Source organism: Mustela lutreola, chromosome 10 (genome assembly GCF_030435805.1).
Source record: "Mustela lutreola isolate mMusLut2 chromosome 10, mMusLut2.pri, whole genome shotgun sequence".
In the NCBI taxonomy this organism is placed as follows: domain Eukaryota; kingdom Metazoa; phylum Chordata; class Mammalia; order Carnivora; family Mustelidae; genus Mustela; species Mustela lutreola.
In genome coordinates this window covers 19,671,305-19,691,839 of record NC_081299.1, presented here as the reverse complement: position 1 = coordinate 19,691,839, position 20,535 = coordinate 19,671,305, and the positions used below count along the sequence as shown (strand labels likewise).

Below are 20,535 nucleotides of genomic sequence, written 5' to 3'. Positions count from 1 at the left end.
GATTCACTTCTACTGGGTAATATCAAATTCTTTTCCAGAGTGTTTGTTCTAGCTTACACTCCACAACAGTATACGGGAGATCTAGTTGTTCTACACTGTCAGAGACACTTGAGGATTTACAATTTTTCGCCAGTCTGATGTAGGTTAAGTGGGTCTCACTGCATTTCATTTATTACCAAGGAGATTGAGGCTCTTTTCTGTTAAGTGTCTTCGGTCCACTTTTCAATAGGATTATCTTTTCCTTAGAGATTTGTGGGAAGGCATGAATATGCTTTGGAAGAATAAATGGATGAACAACTCAACAGGCTCTGAGCGGAGAAAGCTGAGATTCGGTGTGGGAAATCCCCAATAAACAAAAACCTTAAAAAAAAACTGCCTCGGGGCGCCTGGGTGGCTCAGTGGGTTAAAGCCTCTGCCTCGGCTCAGGTCATGATCCCAGCATCCTGGGATCGAGCCCCGCATGGGGCTCTGTGCTCAGCGGGAAGCCTGCTTCTCTTTCTCTCTGCCTCTCTATTTGTGATCTCTGTCTGTCAAATAAATAAATTAAAAACAAAAACAAAAAACTGCCTCTCCCGCAGGCTTCTGATTTTATCATCACTAACGCCTTACGAAAGAGATCTGTAAACCCATTTCTCAGGTGAGTGTTCTCATCATCGTTGGCTTCTCCCTGTCGGAGAGCGACCCGAACGACCCACCCCAAAACTTCTCTGCTCTTCGACCACCACCCGCCCAATTAATCACGGGTTACTCAACATCCTACAGAAGAGATCACAGCGCCGCTTGTCGTATTCTCGCGAGAATTAGTTCCAGCCGATCATGTGACAGTCCAAGATGGCGGTGCCCAGCGAGGCGGAGGAGGAGGCGACAATCTACTTAATAGTGAGCGGTATTCCCGCGTGTTTGCGCTCGGCCCATCTCCGGAGCTACTTTAGCCAGTTCCGGGAACAGCGCGGCTGTGGCTTCCTGTGTTTCCACTACCGACATAGGCCTGAGCGGGGTCCTTCCCAGGCTCCTCCCGAGTCTGCCCTAACTCCTGTCGGCCAGGTTCTCGCCCAGAGTTCGGTCACCGATGCCCACGCTCTCTCCACTCCGGACTGTGCTCCCGCCCAGACCCGCACTTGCTGCTGCGTCATCTCGGTACGGGGGGCAACTCAAGCTCAGCAGCTTCTTCGCATGTACTCGGGCCGCCGGTGGCTGGATTCTCAGGGAACTTGGCTGCCGGGTCGTTGTTTGATCCGCAGACTGCGGTTACCTACTGAGGCATCAGGTACGCGTGGGAAAGATAATAGGCTGAGCCTACCGGCCCTGGAACAGAGACACCTTTCTTTTTTTTTTTTTTTTTTAAAGATTTTATTTATTTATTTGACAGAGAGAAATTACAAGTAAGCAGAGAGGCAGGCAGAGAGAGGAGGAAGCAGGCTCCCTGCTGAGCAGAGAGCCCGATGCGGGACTCGATCCCAGGACCCTGAGATCATGACCTGAGCCGAAGGCAGCGGCTTAACCCACTGAGCCACCCAGGCGCCCCAGAGACACCTTTCTTGAAGGATGACGGGGATAAGTCAGGTCTCTGATTATCAGACTTTTAAATTAAGAGTTTGGGTCATTTCTGGACAGCCTCAGACTCAACTGCATGTTAGTCTAACTTACAGGGGAAAGAACGGTAAGAGGTCTAATGGGATGATTCTTCATTTTCCAATTTATTAAATTACTTCTGAGACCCTTTATCTGAGAGGTTGATACTCCGCTGACACGGAAGGAAGAAAAGGAAATGAGGTTTCTAATCCTCTTACTGTCATTTATCAAAAGACTTTGTCAGAGAGCGCGCGCGCGCTCAAGCAGGGGGAGTGGCAGGCAGAGAGAGAAGCAGGCTCCCCGCCAAGCAAGGAGGCGATGCGGGCCTTGACCCCAGAACCCCAAGATCACAACCCTAACCGAAGGCAGACGCTTAACTGACTTAGGCACCCAGGCATCCCTTATTTTCTGTCTTTATTGTATTCTTCGTTGCTTTCTATCCAGCCCTGTCTTGAGAAGACACAAATGAAAAGACAATCTCTTGTCTCTGGACACTCCCATTTTCATGGGAAATCACTGATAGGGTAACAGAAAACACTTAGGAGTCCTCTAATTCATTCATTCAACAAATCAAGCTTATATGCTACACTTAGTGTGACTGTAGCAACTGTGCAGAGAACAGTTAGACACAGTGTGTGCTCAGGATTCAGAGAGGAAGACAGATTTGTAAAAAGGTAATTGTCACAGAGATGCCATTCTAATTGCTAATATTTACTGAGCACTTCCTGTGTACTTACTAGGCACTGTTTTAAGCCTTTCATTTTCTTATTGACTTCTTGCGGCAATCCTATGAAGTCGAAGTTGTTGTTACCCATTTTATAGGTGATGATACTGAAGGGTACTGAAACTGTTACCTGCCCAAGGTTACAGAGCTAGGAAGTGGCAGAGTCACAATACAAACCTAGGCATATTGTTCCAGAGCCTATGTTCTTTATTACCAAGTGTTGAGGGATGAAAGGGAAGGGAGAAACTGATCTAGAGGGATCAGGAAATGTGGCTTTTCACCTGGATCCGAAAGAGAAACAGGAGTTTGTAGGAAGGAACGGTGTTTAAAGTAAATGGCATTTGCAGACACAGAAAGATGTGAAAGTCCATGGAACTTTCAGGGCATGTTAAATTGTTTGGTGTGGTTGAAGCACATGATATGAGAATGTGCAGGGAGTGGGGCTGGTGGCAGTTGAGAATCAAAAAGTCAACAGGAACCAGATCTGAAAGAAACTTGTGTGCTCCGCTGAGGTGATGAGAAATGGCATGAAATTATTAGGTGGTTTTGGTCAGGGAATGGAGGAAGTTACTCTGGAGAAGTCTGAAAGGGAGAAAGATCATTAGCCTAAAACAGTTAAACAGATTTCTGGCTCAAGTGTTGCTGAAGGCTTCTAGGTTTCAAGAGCTCTTCTTTCCTCTGCTTTCCAAGGTTTGGGCTCCTTTCCTTTCAAAACCCGGAAGGAGCTGCAGAGTCGGAAAGCTAAGAGTGAAGCCTTCACTCTGGCCGATCTGAGGCAACTGCCAGAGTTGAACCCACCAGTGCTGATGCCCAATGGGAACGTGGGGACTCCTCTGCGGGTCTTTCTGGAGTTAATTCGAGCCTGCCGCCTACCACCGAGGATCATCACCCAACTGCAGCTCCAGTTCCCCAAGACAGGTTCTTCCCGGCGCTATGGCAATGTACCATTCAAGTATGAGGACTCTGAGACTGTGGAGCAGGAAGAGCTTGTGTATACAGCTGAAGGCGAAGAAATACCCCAGGGAACTTGCCTAGCAGACGTACCAGCCTGCTCCCATGGAGAGCCGGAGGAGGAAGGGGAAAAGGAGGAGGAAGAGTCACACTCAGATGATGTGAGTACAGTGAGCTACCCTGTCTTTGCTGGCAGCTTGGAGAGACTAAAGCTTTAACACTATCACTCTTCAGTTGTATATTACAATAGTTCTAAACGTGCAGGCTTCTTAGGAGGGTTCCAGAGAGTTAGAACTCCCTGACATTGAACATAAAACTGCATTTGTATTGCAAATATGCACTTTTTTGAGGAGAGGGGCCAGAGTTTTTATCAGAATATTCTCAAAGGGGTCGACTTTGCATTCCACATAGAAGGAATGTGAGGAGCATCCTTTTTTTAAAAAAAAAGATTTTATTTATTTATTTGGTAGAGATCACAAGTAGGCAGAAAAGCAGGCAGAGAGAGAGAGAGAGAGGGAGGAAGCAGACTCCCTGCTGAGCAGAGAGCCCAACTCAGGGCTCGATCCCAGGACCCTGGGATCATGACCTGAGCCAAAGGCAGAGGCTTTAACCCACTGAGTCACCCAGGTACCCCAGGAGCGTCCTTTTCATAGATGGAAATGTGCGATCCAAGAGATAAAAGTCATGTAAGGAAGCAGAGGCAGAGCTGGGATGTGAACTTGGCCCCCTTTGCTGCTTGTCTAACTTCTGTGTGCTTTCAGTATGTGGCTGAGATGTCACCTCTATTTTCTGACCCTGAGTCTGTGGCTTGGACACTAGCCTCCACTCTAATTTTATTAATGAAATAGCCATTTCTTCTTCCTCTTTCTCCAAATTCAGTTGTTCATTCATAAAACCAGGAAAGGTGTGCTTTTTTTGGGAAACCTTTTGGTGTGCATACTCTGGGTAAAAAAAAAAAAAAAGTCATCTACGTCTTCAGAGTTGCCAGCCCAGAGTTGCTAACATCTGTACCACATCCTTGGTATAGACATCTGGACTGGTCCCCAGCACCTGCTCTGCAGCAGTGATCCCTGAGGCCTCTTGGGAGTTTTAACTAGACAGAGGCCCCCAAGATTTCAAGCCAGGAGTCATCCTATCATTCTGCAAGTCTAGATGAGCAGCTGTGCACAGGCTAGTGCAGGATTCCAGAGACATTCCAAGATCCAATTCCTGCCTTGAAAGAGGCAAGAAGCAGCATCAGGAAAGGCTGTATGGTAGGAAGAACTGAGTTTGAACACTGGCTCTGCCACTCTCATGGTGAAGCACCGTAGGCAAATCACTTTACTCCTGTGAATCCAGGCCTCCTCATTTGTAGAACAGGAATGATGGTACTCACCTCACAGCGTTGTTGGGGTGATCAAAGGAACTAAGTTATGAGAAGGGCCCAACACACAGTAGACAATAGGTATTAGTTGTTATCCCCTCTTTATTTATGATGTAATGTACAGAGGCCTAAACAGTTCTTGCCAATTACCTCCAAACTGAAGAGTTTGGAGGCCGACAAGAATGCTGTGGGCCTCGGTGTGGGGGCTTCATGTAGGACTGCAGAACTTGAAGGATGAGGGTTTACCAGGCGAAGAAGAGAAAGGAGTGGGAGAGGAGAGAAGCTATTTTCAGCAGGAGGAACAACATGGCTGAAAGCACAGAGGCTAAGAGGGAGTCAGGCTTGGAGGAAAGTGCCAGGTATGCTGAGACACAAGGGATGGAGAAATGTGTTGGGCAAGGCCTCAGGGGCCAAATATGCACTGCTTCTAAGAGAAATTTGGAAGAATGGGCTGAGCGCCTGTCTCACAGACTTCCTGGGCTCTGAGCTGCCCCCCCTTGCGCGCTTGAGGCCAGGAGGCTGGACAGGCAGGTCACCTCTCCCTGCCTTCTCCCAGGATGATGACCGGGGTGAGGAGTGGGAGCGTCACGAAGCACTGCACGAGGACGTGACCGGGCAGGAGCGCACCACCGAGCGGCTCTTTGAGGAGGAGATTGAGCTCAAGTGGGAGAAGGGCGGCTCTGGCCTGGTGTTCTACACAGACGCTCAGTTCTGGCAGGAGGAAGAAGGAGGTAATGCTGGCTGATCCCTGATCCATTCAGTCAGGGTTCTCCATTCCATGTGGTGGGTTTTCTGGCAGTGAGGCCCGATAAAGGACTAGTGAACAGGCTTACCCATCATTCCTTTTTAGGGGCAGGGGATCAGTGGAGAAAAAATGACCCCCGCCCCAGAGCAGAGATTTAAAAATCAACAAAAAGCTCTAAGTTCTAGAACACAGGGCTAAGTTTAGATTTAACTCTCAACAGAACTGTGAGTCCTTTGCTTACTCTGTTTAATGCTTTTTATCTGCAGACTTTGATGAACAGACAGCTGATGACTGGGACGTGGACATGAGTGTGTACTACGACACAGGTACTGGGCCGGGGATTGTAGTACAGGGATGGGGGACTGGTGCCCTGGCCTTGCACTGACACTTACCAGGCCTGCTGAGCAGAGGCTGAGAAAGGACCAGTTCCCTTGGGGCTGCCCACTGAGAGGGTTCCTCTCTTCAGACATCTCCACCTGTGTGCATTAAGTGCTGCTTGTGGGCAGAGCTTTTTTTTTCTCTTTTTTCTGTGGAGTCAGCCCTCAGGGTGCTCTGGTTCTGATGGGCAGACCCTGGTAGAGTGGGTGGGTCAGGAGCTCAGGCTCTGGTTAAGAGTTTAGATTCTGGAATCAAAAATGACCTGGGCGGGATGCCTGGGTGGCTCAGTCGGTTAAGCCGCTGCCTTTGGCTCAGGTCATGATCCCAGGGTCCTGGGATCAAGTCCCGCATCAGGCTCCTAGTCCAGCAGGGAGCCTGCTTCTCTCTCTGCCTCTGTCTGCCACTCTGCCTACTTGTGCTCTCTCTCTCTCTCTGACAAATAAATAAATAAACAAACAAATAAATAAATAAATAAAATGACCTGGGGTGACGGTGGGAGGGGACAATCTGGGTTCTAATTCCACTTTTCATCTTTTGGCTCTATAACTTTTGTGCACCAGTTTTCTCATCTGTAAGATGGGAAAGCCAGGGTTCCTACTCTTGGTGAGCTCCCAGTTAATGAGAAATAATAATAAAATAATAAAACACCAGGGGCTTCTGGGTGGCTCATTTGAATGCCTGCCTTCGGCTCAGGTCATGATCCCAGGGTCCTGGGACCGAGTCTTGAGCTGGGCTCCCTGCTCAGCAGGGAATCTTCTTGTCCCTCTCCCTCTACCCCTCCCCCTGCTTGTGTTCTTTCTTAAATAAATAAAATTTTTTTTAAAAAGTAAGGGGCGCCTGGGTGGCTCAGTGGGTTAAGCCTCCGCCTTTGGCTCAGGTCATGATCTCAGGGTCCTGGGATCAAGCCCCGCATCACATCGGGCTCTCTGCTCAGTGGGGAGCCTGTTTCCTCCACCCCCTCTGCCTGCCTCTCTGCCTACTTGTGATCTCTTTTTCTGTGTCAAATAAATGAATAAAATCATTTTTAAAAAGTAACAAAAACCCTAAAGACGAATATGTAAATCTTGTGAGGAGGTCCTAGAAACCTGATTATTTTCCCCCGCTCTCTGCTGAGAGAGGCCCTTCTGCAAACTGAGTTCTACTTCCTCAGATGGTGGCGACAAGGATGCCCGAGACTCTGTCCAAATGCGTCTGGAAAGAAGACTCCGTGACGGCCAGGAGGACGGCTCTGTGATCAGATGCCAAGTGGGCACCTTTGAGCGCCACACCAAGGTGAGCACTGTGCCTAGCCCATTGACCCCTCGGTTTTCCTTCTCTGTCCCCATTCCTCCTCCCCTCCACCCCCAACAAGGAACCCTATACTCTAGAGTCTTCTCTCTTCCCTGCACAGGGCATTGGACGGAAGGTGATGGAGCGGCAGGGCTGGGCTGAGGGCCAGGGTCTGGGAAGCCAGTGTTCAGGGGTGCCTGAGGCCCTGGATAGTGATGGCCAGCACCCAAGATGCAAGCGTGGATTGGGGTGAGTATGACCCAGGGACTTCCATGGGGGACCCAGCTAGCCTTTTGTCTATATCCTGGTTTCCCCCTAACTTCTTCCATCCGAGGGGATGAATTTCAAAGCAGAATTAAAAGGAAAACGTAGGTCTGGCACTTTTTTTTTTTTTTTTTTCCTTTTTAAGACCAAGCCCTAAGGCTTGACAAGATCATTGATCTTTAGGACAGTCATACCCCATGATCTGAGGAGTTTGGACTTGATGATTGCTGTTAGGGAGTGCTTGTAAGTCACAGAATGGTGACAGTTTTTCTAAACTCTGTGTACTATTTAAAATGAAAGCAGTATGTGAAACCCCAGGTTGCCGGCACTGTCACTGAATAGATAAGGAGGCTGAAGAGCAAAGATCCATATTTAAAGGCTCTGTCTTTGGAACAAACCAGCCATGTAAGAGCTGCTTCTCTGCCCTTTCCCAACCTAAAGAGTTTGAGAGCAGCCCTCTCACTGTGAGCCCTCATTAATGCAGGTACCATGGAGAGAAGCTACAGCCATTTGGGCAACTGAAGAGGCCCCGTGGAACTGGCTTGGGGCTCATCTCCACCATCTATGATGAGCCCCTACCTCAAGACCAGGGGGAGTCACTGCTGCGACGCCAACCACCCACCAGCATGAAGTTTCGGCCAGATATGACCTTTGTGAGGAGTTCCAGCTGTGCCTTGGACAAGCCTTCAGAGCCTGAGTGACAGTTTCCGGGCCTCTCTTATATCACTCATAACTGCACAGGGGCAGCTCTCTGCCTTGGCCTTATCTCCCACCACAGCCTAAAGAACTTGGGGAGCAGCAATCTGTGCAGCATGTTCAGGTGCTTTATTCTGAACTTGCCTTCTGGCTCTCTACCTCAAGGGCATTTTTCCCCAAAGCTCCCTAACGTCCTCTTTTACTGTTAGGGCTTAATGACCTCTCATTGATGTCTCCTAACCCCAGCCCCGGTTTGAGCTTGCCCACGTTGCCTCCCCCAGTACCTTGAACAGCTGTATTGACTGAAGTTCTCAGCACAATCTTCGTCGTGGGGGCGGGGTATCACTATAAAGGTCAGAAAGAGGATGGAATGGACCTGGAAGAGGAAAGGACTCGTGGTGCTTGGAAGAGACGATCTTGGGGCGGGCGCTCCTTGCCTCCTCCCCTAACTGGCTGGGACAGGCAGCGGCAAGGCCGCGGGAGGTGGCCCCAGTCTGCGACCTAACGGGAGAATAAATAAGTTCACTACTGGATTTGCCTTTTTTCTTCCAGTTTAGGCCGGGGGGACGGTCGGGAAAACCTGGGTTGGAGTCGCCCACGAGACCCCAGCGCCGCCCGCAGGGACCACCCCAGGCTCGGGTAGAAATGCTGCGCGTCGCCACGCCCCCCGACGCCAAGTTGCGCCCACGTCAGGGGGGCGGGACTTCCTCTCCGGGCCCCGCCGTTTCCGACGTCGTCCGGAAGTCGGGTGCTAGTCGGATTAGTACCGGGTTATTGGTCCCCTTTCAGTGTGCGGGTATCTGCACTTCTTCCAGGGATCAACGTCGACCCCCATCGAACTGCACTCCGGGGGTCCCGTCTCCTTCGGCTCGTGTCGCTGCCGAGCTTATCTGCCCCGCACGGGCCAGCGTGCCGCCCATGGCGGGGGCCGCCCCGACCACGGCCTTTGGGCAGGCGGTAATCGGCCCGCCCGGCTCTGGGAAGACCACGTACTGCCTGGGCATGAGTGAGTTCCTGCGCGCGCTGGGCCGGCGCGTGGCGGTGGTGAACCTGGACCCAGCCAACGAGGGGCTGCCTTACGAGTGCGCCGTGGACGTGGGCGAGCTGGTGGGGCTGGGCGACGTGATGGAAGCGCTGCGGCTGGGGCCCAACGGCGGCCTGCTCTACTGCATGGAGTACCTGGAGGCCAACCTGGACTGGCTGCGTGCCAAGCTAGATCCCCTCCGCGGCCACTACTTCCTCTTCGACTGCCCGGGCCAGGTGGAGCTCTGCACGCACCACGGCGCCCTGCGCAGCATCTTCTCCCAGATGGCGCAGTGGGACCTCAGGGTGCGTCTTGGGTCGAGCAGGCTCCTTTTGCAGATGGAGGAACTGAGACAGGGAGGACAGATGCCACGCCCCCATGTCACACAGCGAGGTAGGGGCCGAGTTGCTTTGGAGTAAAACTGGTGTGAGTTCGAATTCAGGCTCTGCCACTGACTCGCTGTGTGGACCTGGGTAAGTCAGTTTCTTTCTCTGAACCTCAGTTTTCTCATCTGCAGAATGGATGTGCTAGTACCCAATTTGGGATTATTGGAAGTGTGGAAGGCATTATGTAGAAAGCGGTATGGTGATTGTTGTGACTTGCTGGGCAAAAGTAAATGAAATAGAGTCAGGTGCGATCAGAATTGAGCCAGTTGACCACCGGGAGGCACAGTACAGGGCATCTTGTAAGGAAAAATGCTCCTTATTTCCTGGCAGAAGGAAATGAGTGTCGCTATGAGAATGAAGCTGAAGCAGGAGGACACTGATGGGGAAGGCTTGCACTCTGTCCTCAGGAGTCCCCAGTCTTTGGGGAAAGACATAGGCCCTGATGTTTCCTGCTTCACCAGGCCTTTCACTCTGTCTCTTCCTCCTTTTCCAGCTGACTGCCGTTCACCTGGTGGATTCTCATTACTGCACAGACCCGGCCAAGTTCATCTCCGTACTGTGTACGTCCCTGGCCACCATGCTGCATGTGGAGCTGCCCCATGTCAACCTCCTCTCCAAGATGGACCTCATTGAGCACTATGGGAAGCTGGGTGAGGGCTCCTCTTCTGGGCAGGCAGGGAGTCAGGAGTGAAACAGATCTCAGCTGAGGAGAGCTGCCTCCAGGGACCATGCATGGCTTATTTATCATAGCCACAGGCAGGTTCTGAGTCCTGCCTGTTTGTTTTGTGCCACTCTGGGCCAGAGATTATTCCAGGCTTTGGGGACAAGAGAGCTATATAGTCGGTGATATGTACTGCAAAGGAATTCAAATAAAATGAGTGGTTGGCAGTGAGGGGAGTGAGCAGTGCTACCTGAGCTGAGACCCGAATGGTGTGAAGGAGCCTGCCAAGGCAAGACTGTTCTCGGTGGAGGGACCAGTAGGAGGAAAGGCCCTTAGGGAAAGAGCTGTTTGTGTTAACGGAAAAAGTGGAGGGCAGAGAGGGGAAACTGGGTAGTGAGGTAGTAGTCAGGAATGGGTGATAGGAAATGAGGTCAGAGAGGTAGACAGGGGCCAGAACCTATACTGTTGAAGCACCAGGGAAAGCCATTGATGAATATCAAGTAAGGAAATTGCATGAACTAAGAACGTCATTTTGGCTGTTTTGTGGGGCATGAATTGAAATGAGCAAGAATGCAAACAAAGATCCTTGAGGAGGTTTTTGCAGCAGTCTAAACAGTGGTAGTGGGAATGGAGAGAAGTAGATCGATCCAAAACTCACTCAAGAAATCGGATTTAGGGGGACCTGGGTGGCTCAGTCGTTGGGCGTCTATCTTCAGCTCAGGTCCTATCCCAGCGTCCTGGGATCGAGCCCCACATTGGGCTCCCTGCTCAGTGGGAAACCTGCTTCTCCCTCTCCCACTCCCCCTGCCTGTGTTCTCTCTCTCACTGTTTCTCTCTGTCAAATAAATACAATCTTAAAAAAAAAGAAAGAAAGAAAGAAACAGGGTTTCCTGGTGGATTGGATATGGAGACCAAGGAATTAAGGATCCCTGTGAGGTTTCTGTCCGTGCCAGTGGACAGATGGACACACAGAGGTGCCTTTATCAGGCTGGGAAGGACTAAGGGAGAAGCGGGAGGCAGGGGAGTTGCCTAGGGGCATTTTGGCTACCACTTTATTCCTGCAAAATTAGTGTGCTGAGCTGGGGGCCTCAGTTCCCTAAATGGCTTTTCCAGCCACAAAGGAACCTGGAGAAGAAAAGCTGAAATGACAAGCAGTGAATAAGAAGAAAGGTTGTTAGGATCATGACATGTCAGGGCGTTGTTCCGGGAGGCCCACTGGTTGTCAGTCAGGGCATGGAGGGATGCCAGCACCTTGGAGGGCCTGCCTCAGCCCAGAGTCCTGGTTCATCTCTTGGTGAGCCCTGAAGCCAAATTTTATCTATTCCTAGATTTGCAGTCTTCCCAAGCCCCTCTCCCCACCCACCTTCCTGGCCTCCAGCCCAGATGGCTATGTGGTGGTCCTTAACCTTTCTACCTCTGACTCTTGCCCATCATCCTCGTAAGAGACTGATGTGCAAATCAGATGAGGCCATTGAGGCCCAAAGACATTATGTCACACAGCTAGTATGTTAGCTGAGATGAAATCCCATCCCAGGTGCCCCTGGCTCCCAATTGCTTAATTCCTGGGGAAGAATGTACCTGTCAGGCAATCCAGGAAGTTTGTCGGAATGCCCAGGACATTGGTCCTTGCAGGCAGAGGGGTGACAGTTTCTGGTTAGAAGACAGGAGACCGAGGGGCCCCTGGCTGGCTCAGCTGGAGGAGCATGTGACTCTGATCTTGGGGTTGTGAGTTTGAGCCCCATGTTGGGTGTAGGGAGTGAGTCAGTCAATCCAACAGCCTGATTGCCTCACCTCGTTCTGGGACAAACCAGTTGAGTAACCCAAGTGCTCGAGTTTTCCAGCAGAAATGGACAGTGCAGGGAGGCCTGCTTTCCTTCTCTTAGAGGAAGTGCTTTCCTTCTCTTAGAGGAAGTTTGCATTCCTAGAACTTGGAGTCATCTAGTCTGGTATCCTCATTTTACATTCAGAAGGAGCTGGCCCAGAAAGGGAAAGTGATTTATACCAGAAGTGCCCTGCGAGTCCTTATGGTGCATGTGCCGGGTCCTGGGGGGTGTGACTGCCTGACCATGCGGCAGGGACCCAGCACTGTGCTTGGGACACATTCAGTCCTGTTATTTATTACCATGGACCAAGTGCTTGTGTGTACCAGACACTGGGACTTAGAGCATTTAATTCTCACAGCAGTCCCATCTAGCTAGGAAATGACAGAGCCGATGGGTAAAACCAAGTATTTTCTTCCGAGTAAGCTCATTTCACTGTCTCAACAAATATTTGTTGAATGACTGAAGGAATGAATGAATGAGTGAATGAAGACAAAAGGAAGAAAGAAAGGAAATATGGTCCCTGTCCTCGGGTCTTTTAGCCTCGTGTCGGCTGCTCCTGAACACCTAATTTCTCTCCTTAGCTTTCAACCTGGACTACTACACAGAGGTCCTGGACCTCTCCTACCTGCTCGACCACCTGGCTTCTGACCCTTTCTTCCGCCACTATCGTCAGCTCAATGAGAAACTCGTGCAGCTCATTGAAGACTACAGTCTGGTCTCCTTCATCCCTCTCAACATTCAGGTACTGGGGACTAAGAGGCGTAGCCATCGCCTGGGCTCTGACAGTGCCTGGAATCTCACCAGCCCAGGGCAACAGGAGGCTTTGACAGTGGTCTTTGTCTTGGGTCTAACTATCATTCAGTCCCCTTGGTTTTATGACCAGTGGCTCTCATGGGCAAGATTCTAATAAAGAGGGTGGGTCAGAGTTTGGCCCTGTCGATTCTGTATTGCTGGGTTCTCTGAACACATGTTCCCTCATTAGTGCGAAAATGGGTGATTTCAGAAAATTGTCAGCAAGGGAGGTGACCAAGGCCTAAGGTCTCTCAGCCTCCTTCAGGATGTTCATCTAACTGTCTGTTGACTTTACCAAGTAGTGCCCAGCCCCTGTGTGTGGACTTGAGTGAGCTTGTCTCTTCCCTACTTAATGCCACAATTTTCTCCTCTAAAATGAGAAAGTGAGGCGTACAATATTAGTCATAACAACTGTCCCTTATTGAGCGCTTTCTGTCATCGTGCTGACGACTCATACGTGCATTATTTTCATCTCCTTCCCATCATGTGATGTATGAACTGTTCGTATCACTATTCTGAGCATGAGCAAATCCATCATATATATATTTATTGGGTGCCTACGGTTAGCTAAGGACTGTGCCAGGCACCAAGGATTACCTTAATTAATAAGTCCCTGACCTCATGGGGTACAAAGTTGAAGAGGGGAGGCAGATGAGTTAATAACTTGTCAGCAGTAAGCTGGTAGGATCCAAGCTATAAGAGGGTAGCCCCAGGGGACCGTGGGTGTGCAGAGAGGAGCTTACCTCTTCCAATTTGGGTGGGTTGGTGGACAGGAAGGCTTGGATGTAGCCAGGGCTCCAGGGACACGGAAAGCTACTCCGGGTGCAGGAGCCACAGGTCCAGAGGCTTCGTGAGCAAGGTCAAGGGGGATGTTTGGGGACTGCAGGCGGTTTGGTATAGCCTTAGTTCCACACACCTGTTTCACTCACAGAGCTGTCTCTCCCTTCCCTGGCCAGGACAAGGAGAGTATCCAGCGGGTCCTGCAGGCTGTGGATAAAGCCAATGGTTATTGCTTCGGGGTCCAAGAACAGCGAAGCCTAGAGGCCATGATGTCTGCTGCCATGGGAGCCGACTTCCATTTTTCCTCGTATCCTTGCTCTGTAGCCTCTTAGCCACAGCCAAGGGGAGATGTGGGGCTCAGGAATAGCCACATCTACCCTTGTCAATGACTGATTCATGATGTCATGATGACCAGTTGGGCTCCCTGGTGACTGTCTCTCAGGTGCAAAGGCTGGTCCCTTAGGCTTCAGTATTGCTTGTACCTAAGGATAAGGGGGGAGAGACTGATTAGAAGGAACAGCAAGTACAGATGCTGAGAAATGAAAGGGCGGTGGCCATTTGGGAGAGATTCGAGGGCCTCAGTGTGCTTGGCGTCCTGACTGGGAAAGGGACAGGGGGATGTAGGGGTGCAGGGACAGTAGAGGGCTGGCAGCGGGGAGTTTGTGTGCCCTGCCAAGGAGTGTGGACGTCAGCTCGCAGGAGGGCAGTGAGAACCAGCATCATATGACTGCACAGTGTGACATGATCGGGCGTACATTTTTAAAAAGTCGTTCCAGGGACGCCTGGATGGCTCAGTGGGTTAAGCTGCCTTCGGCTCAGGTCATGATCTCAGGGTCCTGGGATCGAGTCCCGCATCGGGCTCTCTGCTCAGCAGGGAGCCTGCTTCCCTCTCTCTCTCTCTGCCTGCCTCTCCATCTACTTGTGATTTCTCTCTGTCAAATAAATAAATAAAATCTTTAAAAAAAAATAAAATAAAATAAAAAGTCGTTCCAAGTGCAGAAATTGCATTTAAGGGATGTGAGTGGGGGCAGGAAAATGTTCACAGTCTGTAGTTGAGAATAGATGAAACATGAGTGGTGAGAATGGAGAGATGGGTGTGAATTGGATAAAAGGAGGTAGGCTACCAGAGTTGGCGACCGGGTGGTTATGGGATGAATGGAGGTAGAGCAGAAGTTCAACTTGCAGGTTTCCAGCTAATACAGTGGTATGGGTGGTTGTGTTGGCCCCGAGGCGAGGAAAGGGCAGGTTTGTTACATGGGTGGAAGGGATGGGCCCTGGCCCATGGGCTATGTTGGAGGGGACCATGAGGACAGCCAGAGCTGTCTGGGAGGCAGCTGGACCTTCAGAACTAGAGTTGTATTAGTGACCATTGGAGTGGAGCTAATGTCTTATGTAGGTGCCTGTCAGGTCATGGAGGCCATGTGGGAGGCAGGACAGGGAAATGCAGGCCAGTTAGGATAGTTTCAGATATTCGACTCCTATGTGGCGTGCTAGTGACAAGGGGGCTCCAGAGTCCTGGGCATGGAGGAAGAGAATGCCAGCCAGTACCTAACGGATCTGTGGCAGGCCACAGGTGGGAGACCAAGCTCCCAGGGAAACAGACACATATAAATGGTGGCAGTAGAGCGTGTAGGGCGCCAGAAAGGGGCTGTGTTGCTGCCTCACACTTGCAGTTACGGTCGGCAAGTGCAGCTGCGTGTGCTCAGCAAGAGAGAAGGGGCCGGGGGCGCCTGGGTGGCTCAGTGGGTTGAGCCGCTGCCTTCGGCTCGGGTCATGATCTTGGGGTCCTGGGATCGAGTCCCGCATCGGGCTCTCTGCTCAGTGGGGGGCCTGCTTCCCTTCCTCTCTATCTGCCTGCTTCTGTCTACTTGTAGTCTCTGTCTGTCAAATAAATAAATAAAATCTTAAAAAAAAAAAAAAAAGAGAGAGAGAGAAGGGGCCTTTCCAGTAGTGGCGTGAGTTTTTGCACACGGTGCATTACTTTCTGCATTCATAGTGTTAATTGTGCAGGATTCTATTTAAAGAACTGTATACTTTTTTATAGATGATTTAAGGAATTTTCAAGGCTATTTTTTTCTTTCTTTCTTTTTTTTTTTTTTTTAAGATTTTACTTATTTATTTGACAGAGACCACAAGTAGGCAGAGAGGCAGGCAGAGGGAGAGTCGGGGGGAAGCAGGCTCCATGCTGAAGCAGAGAGCCCGATGCAGGACTCGATTCCAGGACCCTGGGATCATGACCTGAGCCGAGGCTTAACCCACTGAACCACCCAGGCGCCCCTCAAGGCTGTTTTTTAACCATACACATTTGTGCTGATTTTAGATTCTCCCCCATCTCCTAATCTTCTTAAGGTTCAACTTAACCCTATCTATAGGATGATTAAGGACTGGTATAGAGGAGGGGAAAGTCTGCTCTGCCAAGGAGTGGGTAGGTGTAGGTAAAGAAGGCTTTGTGGAGGGGGCAGCCCATGAGCTGTGTTATCTTCAAGTGAGGGTTAGCCAGGCTGAGGGAAAGGGAATTCAAGGCAGAGAGAACAGTAGATACAAAGGCCTGGCGGTTCAGGGGTGAGGTATGTCTGGGGGGTTGCAAGTAGAACAGCGTGACTCGTAGGCAAGACGGGGCTTTGTCTGGGAGCAGAGATCGGCCTGGACAGGTGGTCAGACAGATGCAGGTTTTTCTGAGCCCTGCTCAGGAACGTAGACTACAGGTTGGAGACAAGGCACATTTCAGATTATTGCGCGTCAAGCAGGATGGATTCCACTTACCCTGAGTGGTCCTCAGGGATGACTCGCACAGGAACATGGCATCACCTCCTGAGGAAAAGTGAAGGGGAAGGGGCGTGGGTTGCAGGTCAGTTTGAGTAGCAGTGGGATGGATTTTGGTGGCTGGATCCATAAGAGAGGGGAGAGAAGGACTATACCCTGAACATTATTCAGTCAGTGTGCTACGTACCCTGCTTGTAGGATCTCGTTTAAACCTCATTAAGCGCTCCCCCCCCCTTTTTAAGATTTTATTTATTTGAAAAAGAACAAGCAGGCAGAAGGGGAGAGGCAGAAACAGACTCACTGCTGAGCAGGGAGCCCAATGCAGGGCTTGATCCCAGAATCCTGGAATCATGACCTGAGCCCAAGGCAGACGCTTAACTGACTGAGCCAGCCAGGCGCCCCTCATTCAGTCCCTTCTTACAGATGAGGCAGTTGGGGCTCTGAGAGTGACAGGTACATGGCCTTGTCCCTGAATATGCTGGAAAAACAGTTCAAATCTTGGTCTCCCTGGTTGGAGAACCTCAGTTTCTGACATTGGAGTCATCTAGTAGAAAAGCCATGGTGGGCCAGCCTAGCACGGCCGACAGCCATCTTCTGCTCAGACCTCAGGCCGGCCAGCCTCCCGGGGCATCCTCAGCAGTGTCACAGTCTTTGTGAATCTGATTTGTAGCCTTCCCGCTCCACTTCCCCGCTGTCCCAGAGAGAAGTAGAAGGTACCCAATAGTCCAAGCAGAAATTTATTGTCATCTTTGCACTCCCCTGAGTTTCCTCCCACAGCAGAAGAGAAGTCAGAAACCCTTACTAAGCAGTGCTGTGTGCCAGGTGCCGTACTAGGCACTTTGTATTCATTGTCTTATTTGATCCTCACAGCAACTCCATTTTATGGACGAGAAGAGAGGAAGTGGCAAAATCAGGATTTAAACCCCCAGTGGTCTGGGTGGAGAGCACATGCCCTAAAACAGCCAGAGGGTTCGTGCTCTCCGGTCCTTTGAGCCTCAGTGATGTGGGGAAGAGGCAAATACAGGAGCATTTGGGTCTGGATGTATCAAGGGGCTTCTCAGACCCAGCCCTGGAGCTATCAGGGCGAGAAAGGGAGAGGGTGGGGGCCCCTTGCCAGACGGGGTTGGAGAGCCAGCATCCATAGAGGTCAGATCCTGCCCTGACCAGTTTTCATCCTTCCCAGCACTACCAGCCTTGACTCAGCCTCCCTCAGTACCCTGGGCATCCAGGAGAAGTACCTGGCACCCTCTGACCAGTCCGTGGAGCAGGAAGCCATGCAGCTGTAGCAGCAAGCTGGAGGTCAAGAGGCGTAACTCTGCGCCAGAGAACACGGCAGCTCCCGTGACCGCGGACAGCTCAGCGGACTGCAGAGCCGAGAGTGATCTTCCCAGCCAGAGCCAAGCACCCACCACCCCTCAGTGGTCATGAGCTCTCACTGCTGTTGCCAGGAATTTGGTGCTGGCTCCACTTGGCCTGTGATGGAACATGCTACAAATACAGCAGTTTATTTTCTACTTTTTTGAAACTTTAAACTTTCTCCAACCATCCAGGCCCAGAGAGCTGAGGCAGAACGAAGGAATGCCACCTTTCCTCAGAAGAGTCGTTTCTTTATACAGGGCAGACTGTGCTAGAGGCCTGACACGCGGACTCCAGTTGTGTGATTTTGTTAATAGTTGGTTTTAGCAGTGATACTCGAGCTTGAGTTTTCACAGGCAACGCTTCTGGCAGATCTGAACGTTTCATCTTAATGGTATTTATTTTACGGTTGTATTCCTTTTTGGCAGGTGTTAACTAGTTTTCCATTTGTACGAGTGATTAAAGGTTTACTTTGAAATTGTGTATAAAAAGTGAGTTATTTAAAGAAAAATATTAAGTATTAACATGACGTGAGGAGTATGGCAAAAATGAACATGGTTTGGGAGTTGAAACGGTTTGCTTTTGCTATTAACTGGTTGAGTGCAGTTCATACTTTTGACCAATAGGTGGCATCCCAGGCCTTTTTTTTTTTTTTTTTTTTTTCCCCCAGCCACAGCCTGGAGGCAGCAGGGGACAGATGGTGGTTGTGCCAGAAGTCGTATTTGCAGACAGTTGGTCCTGTTAACACGCGAGAAGGGCTTGGCATTTTACAAAGTGCTTCCACACACATGCTTCTCATGGGGCTCTCACAGCAACTCCTGGAGATTGAGACAAGACAGAGTATTAGGAAGCCTCATCTTACCGTGAGGAAACAGATGAGGAGTTTGAACTTTGGTCAGCCTATCTCATTGTTCACTTCGCTAACTTCTTAATTGTGAATTCTAGGTAGTGAAAAGCCACAGCCCTTCTCCCACAGGACCTGTAGCCCATCAGGAGACAGAATTTAAACACCTGTAGAGTATTACTGAATCAGCAATCAAAGGGATGCTAGGTCACTGGTGGTTTGGGCGACTGGAGAATTCGACTTGGGAAAATCTGTTCTGAAGTGGCATTAGACAGCAGAAGGCAGAAGAGTGAGGGGCCATGAGGACGCTGCTCTAGCTGGATATATATGAAAGCAGGCGACCTCCACTCCCACGCTCAGCCGGATAGGGGCTAATAACTAGGTGCTGCTTCCCCAGCCTCTTTCATCTGAGAAGTTCAAAGCACCACACCCCTATTAACACCCTGCAGTAGGTGGGGAGTATCAACAGAGCAAGCCAGGGAAACTGAGGCCAGGAGGCACAGCCTGGGGACGACTGAGTCACCAGTGGGGCCTGGAGCCCAGGAATCCCGACGCCCAGGTTGCTGGACAAATCCCTCATCAGGTAAGCTGAGAGGGTGGGTGCTATTTTTGAATATAGTACCAAGGGCTGTGGTCAGGGTTTCTGACGCTCACCCCGTCACCTTGGCTCTCACCAACGCAAGCCAGCTGGAAGGAAGGTTAAAGCCTCTGAACTTTATGGCCTTGTAGCCAAGCCCTCTCAGCGTGTATTTGCCGTAGTCTTGAAGTGGGGAAGATGGAAGTCATCCAAAACTTAATTTTCAGGCCTTGGTGTGACAGCAAGGCTTTTTTTCTCCTCCAGTAAATGGACCTCTGTTCACCTTCTACTGATGGCAAAATGATTTTCTGCCATGCTGGGGAGGGGACAGCACAATGCGGGCACGAGAAAGACAATCCTGCGATGTGGCTGGCAGGGGGCAACCATTCTTGAGATTTCTTTTTTTTCTCCCCGGATAGAAAAGTAAAAAAACTTGGAAAATGAAAAAAAGTCACCCATAATCCCATAACATATGAATAATCAAAAATACTTGTAATCTATAACAAATTTTCTACTTAAATGTTCTATATATTTTGTGGTTTTCTTTTGGTCTTACTTTTCCGTATGTGCAAAGGGATAGCTATAGCCTTTGTATGACGGGAATATGCTCCACTTGCTTTGTAATCTGCTTTTTTTAGTTAACCCTATTTTGTGCAATTGAAAACATAAAGACAGGGTGCCTGGGTGGCTCAGTGGGTTAAAGCCTCTGCCTTCGGCTCCGGTCATGATCCCAGGGTCCTGGGATTGAGCCCAGCATCAGGCTCTCTGCTCGGCAGGGAGCCTGCCTCTCTACCTACGTGTGATTTCTGTCAAATAAATAAATAAAATATTTTTAAAAATAAAAAACATAAAGACCCTTTAAATGTTTATAAGATAATATTTCATGGTGAGGCAGTGACGTTCACCGTCCAGACTCCCATGGTTAACCGAAATTATTCCCTTTTTTTGCTCTTGTTAATAGTTCTGTGATTACATCTTTGTGCGCAAATCTTTGAGTCTCTGATTTTTAGCTTATGATTACATCCTAGAAATGAAACAGCTGATGTTTCCCAGGTTCCAGATTCATAATGCCAAAATGCTTTCCAGAAAAGCAGCACTGTGCATCTCCCCGGCATTGTCTGAAAGTGCTCTTCTCACTTCCAGACCTCACTTGGCAATCATGACCAACCTCTGGAGGGAGGAAACCATCTCTGAGTGCCTTAGAAGGAACCTTCTTGGTCATCTCTGCTAACTACTGGTATTAGGATATGTGCATTTCCATTTATATGAGTGGTTAAAGGTTTACTTTGAAATTGTTTATAAAAAGTTATTTAAAGAAGTGGGGGAGGGGCGCGTGGGTGGCTCAGTGGGTTAAAACCTCTGTCTTCCGCTCAGGTCATGATCTCAGGGTCCTGGGATTGAGCCCCACATCAGGCTGTCTGCTCAGCAGGGAGCCTGCTTCCTCCTCTCTCTCTGCCTGCCTCTCTGCCTACTTGTGATCTCTGTCAAATAGATAAATAAAATCTTTAAAAAAAAAGTGGGGGACCCTCCCTCAAAAAAAATTGGAAGATACTATTTGGAACTTATC

The 20,535-nt window shown here is 49.9% G+C and overlaps 2 protein-coding genes across 2 annotated transcripts; both read left to right on the top strand.

The window, feature by feature from the left end:
• Positions 1-810: 810 nt before the first annotated feature.
• Positions 811-8,495, top strand: GPATCH3 (G-patch domain containing 3). The gene is made up of 7 exons (XM_059136458.1): positions 811-1,267; positions 2,987-3,408; positions 5,167-5,341; positions 5,622-5,681; positions 6,884-7,005; positions 7,124-7,251; positions 7,751-8,495. Exons 1-7 carry the CDS (start codon positions 832-834, stop codon positions 7,965-7,967), a joined length of 1,560 nt encoding a protein of 519 aa, XP_058992441.1. The 5' UTR covers positions 811-831; the 3' UTR covers positions 7,968-8,495.
• A 196-nt stretch (positions 8,496-8,691) lies between these two features.
• On the top strand, positions 8,692-18,025 carry GPN2 (GPN-loop GTPase 2). Its single transcript, XM_059136459.1, has 5 exons — positions 8,692-9,291; positions 9,866-10,022; positions 12,438-12,598; positions 13,605-13,735; positions 17,405-18,025. The coding sequence occupies exons 1-5, from the start codon at positions 8,881-8,883 to the stop codon at positions 17,475-17,477; spliced, it is 933 nt and encodes a 310-aa protein (XP_058992442.1). The 5' UTR covers positions 8,692-8,880; the 3' UTR covers positions 17,478-18,025.
• The last annotated feature ends 2,510 nt before the right edge of the window (positions 18,026-20,535 follow it).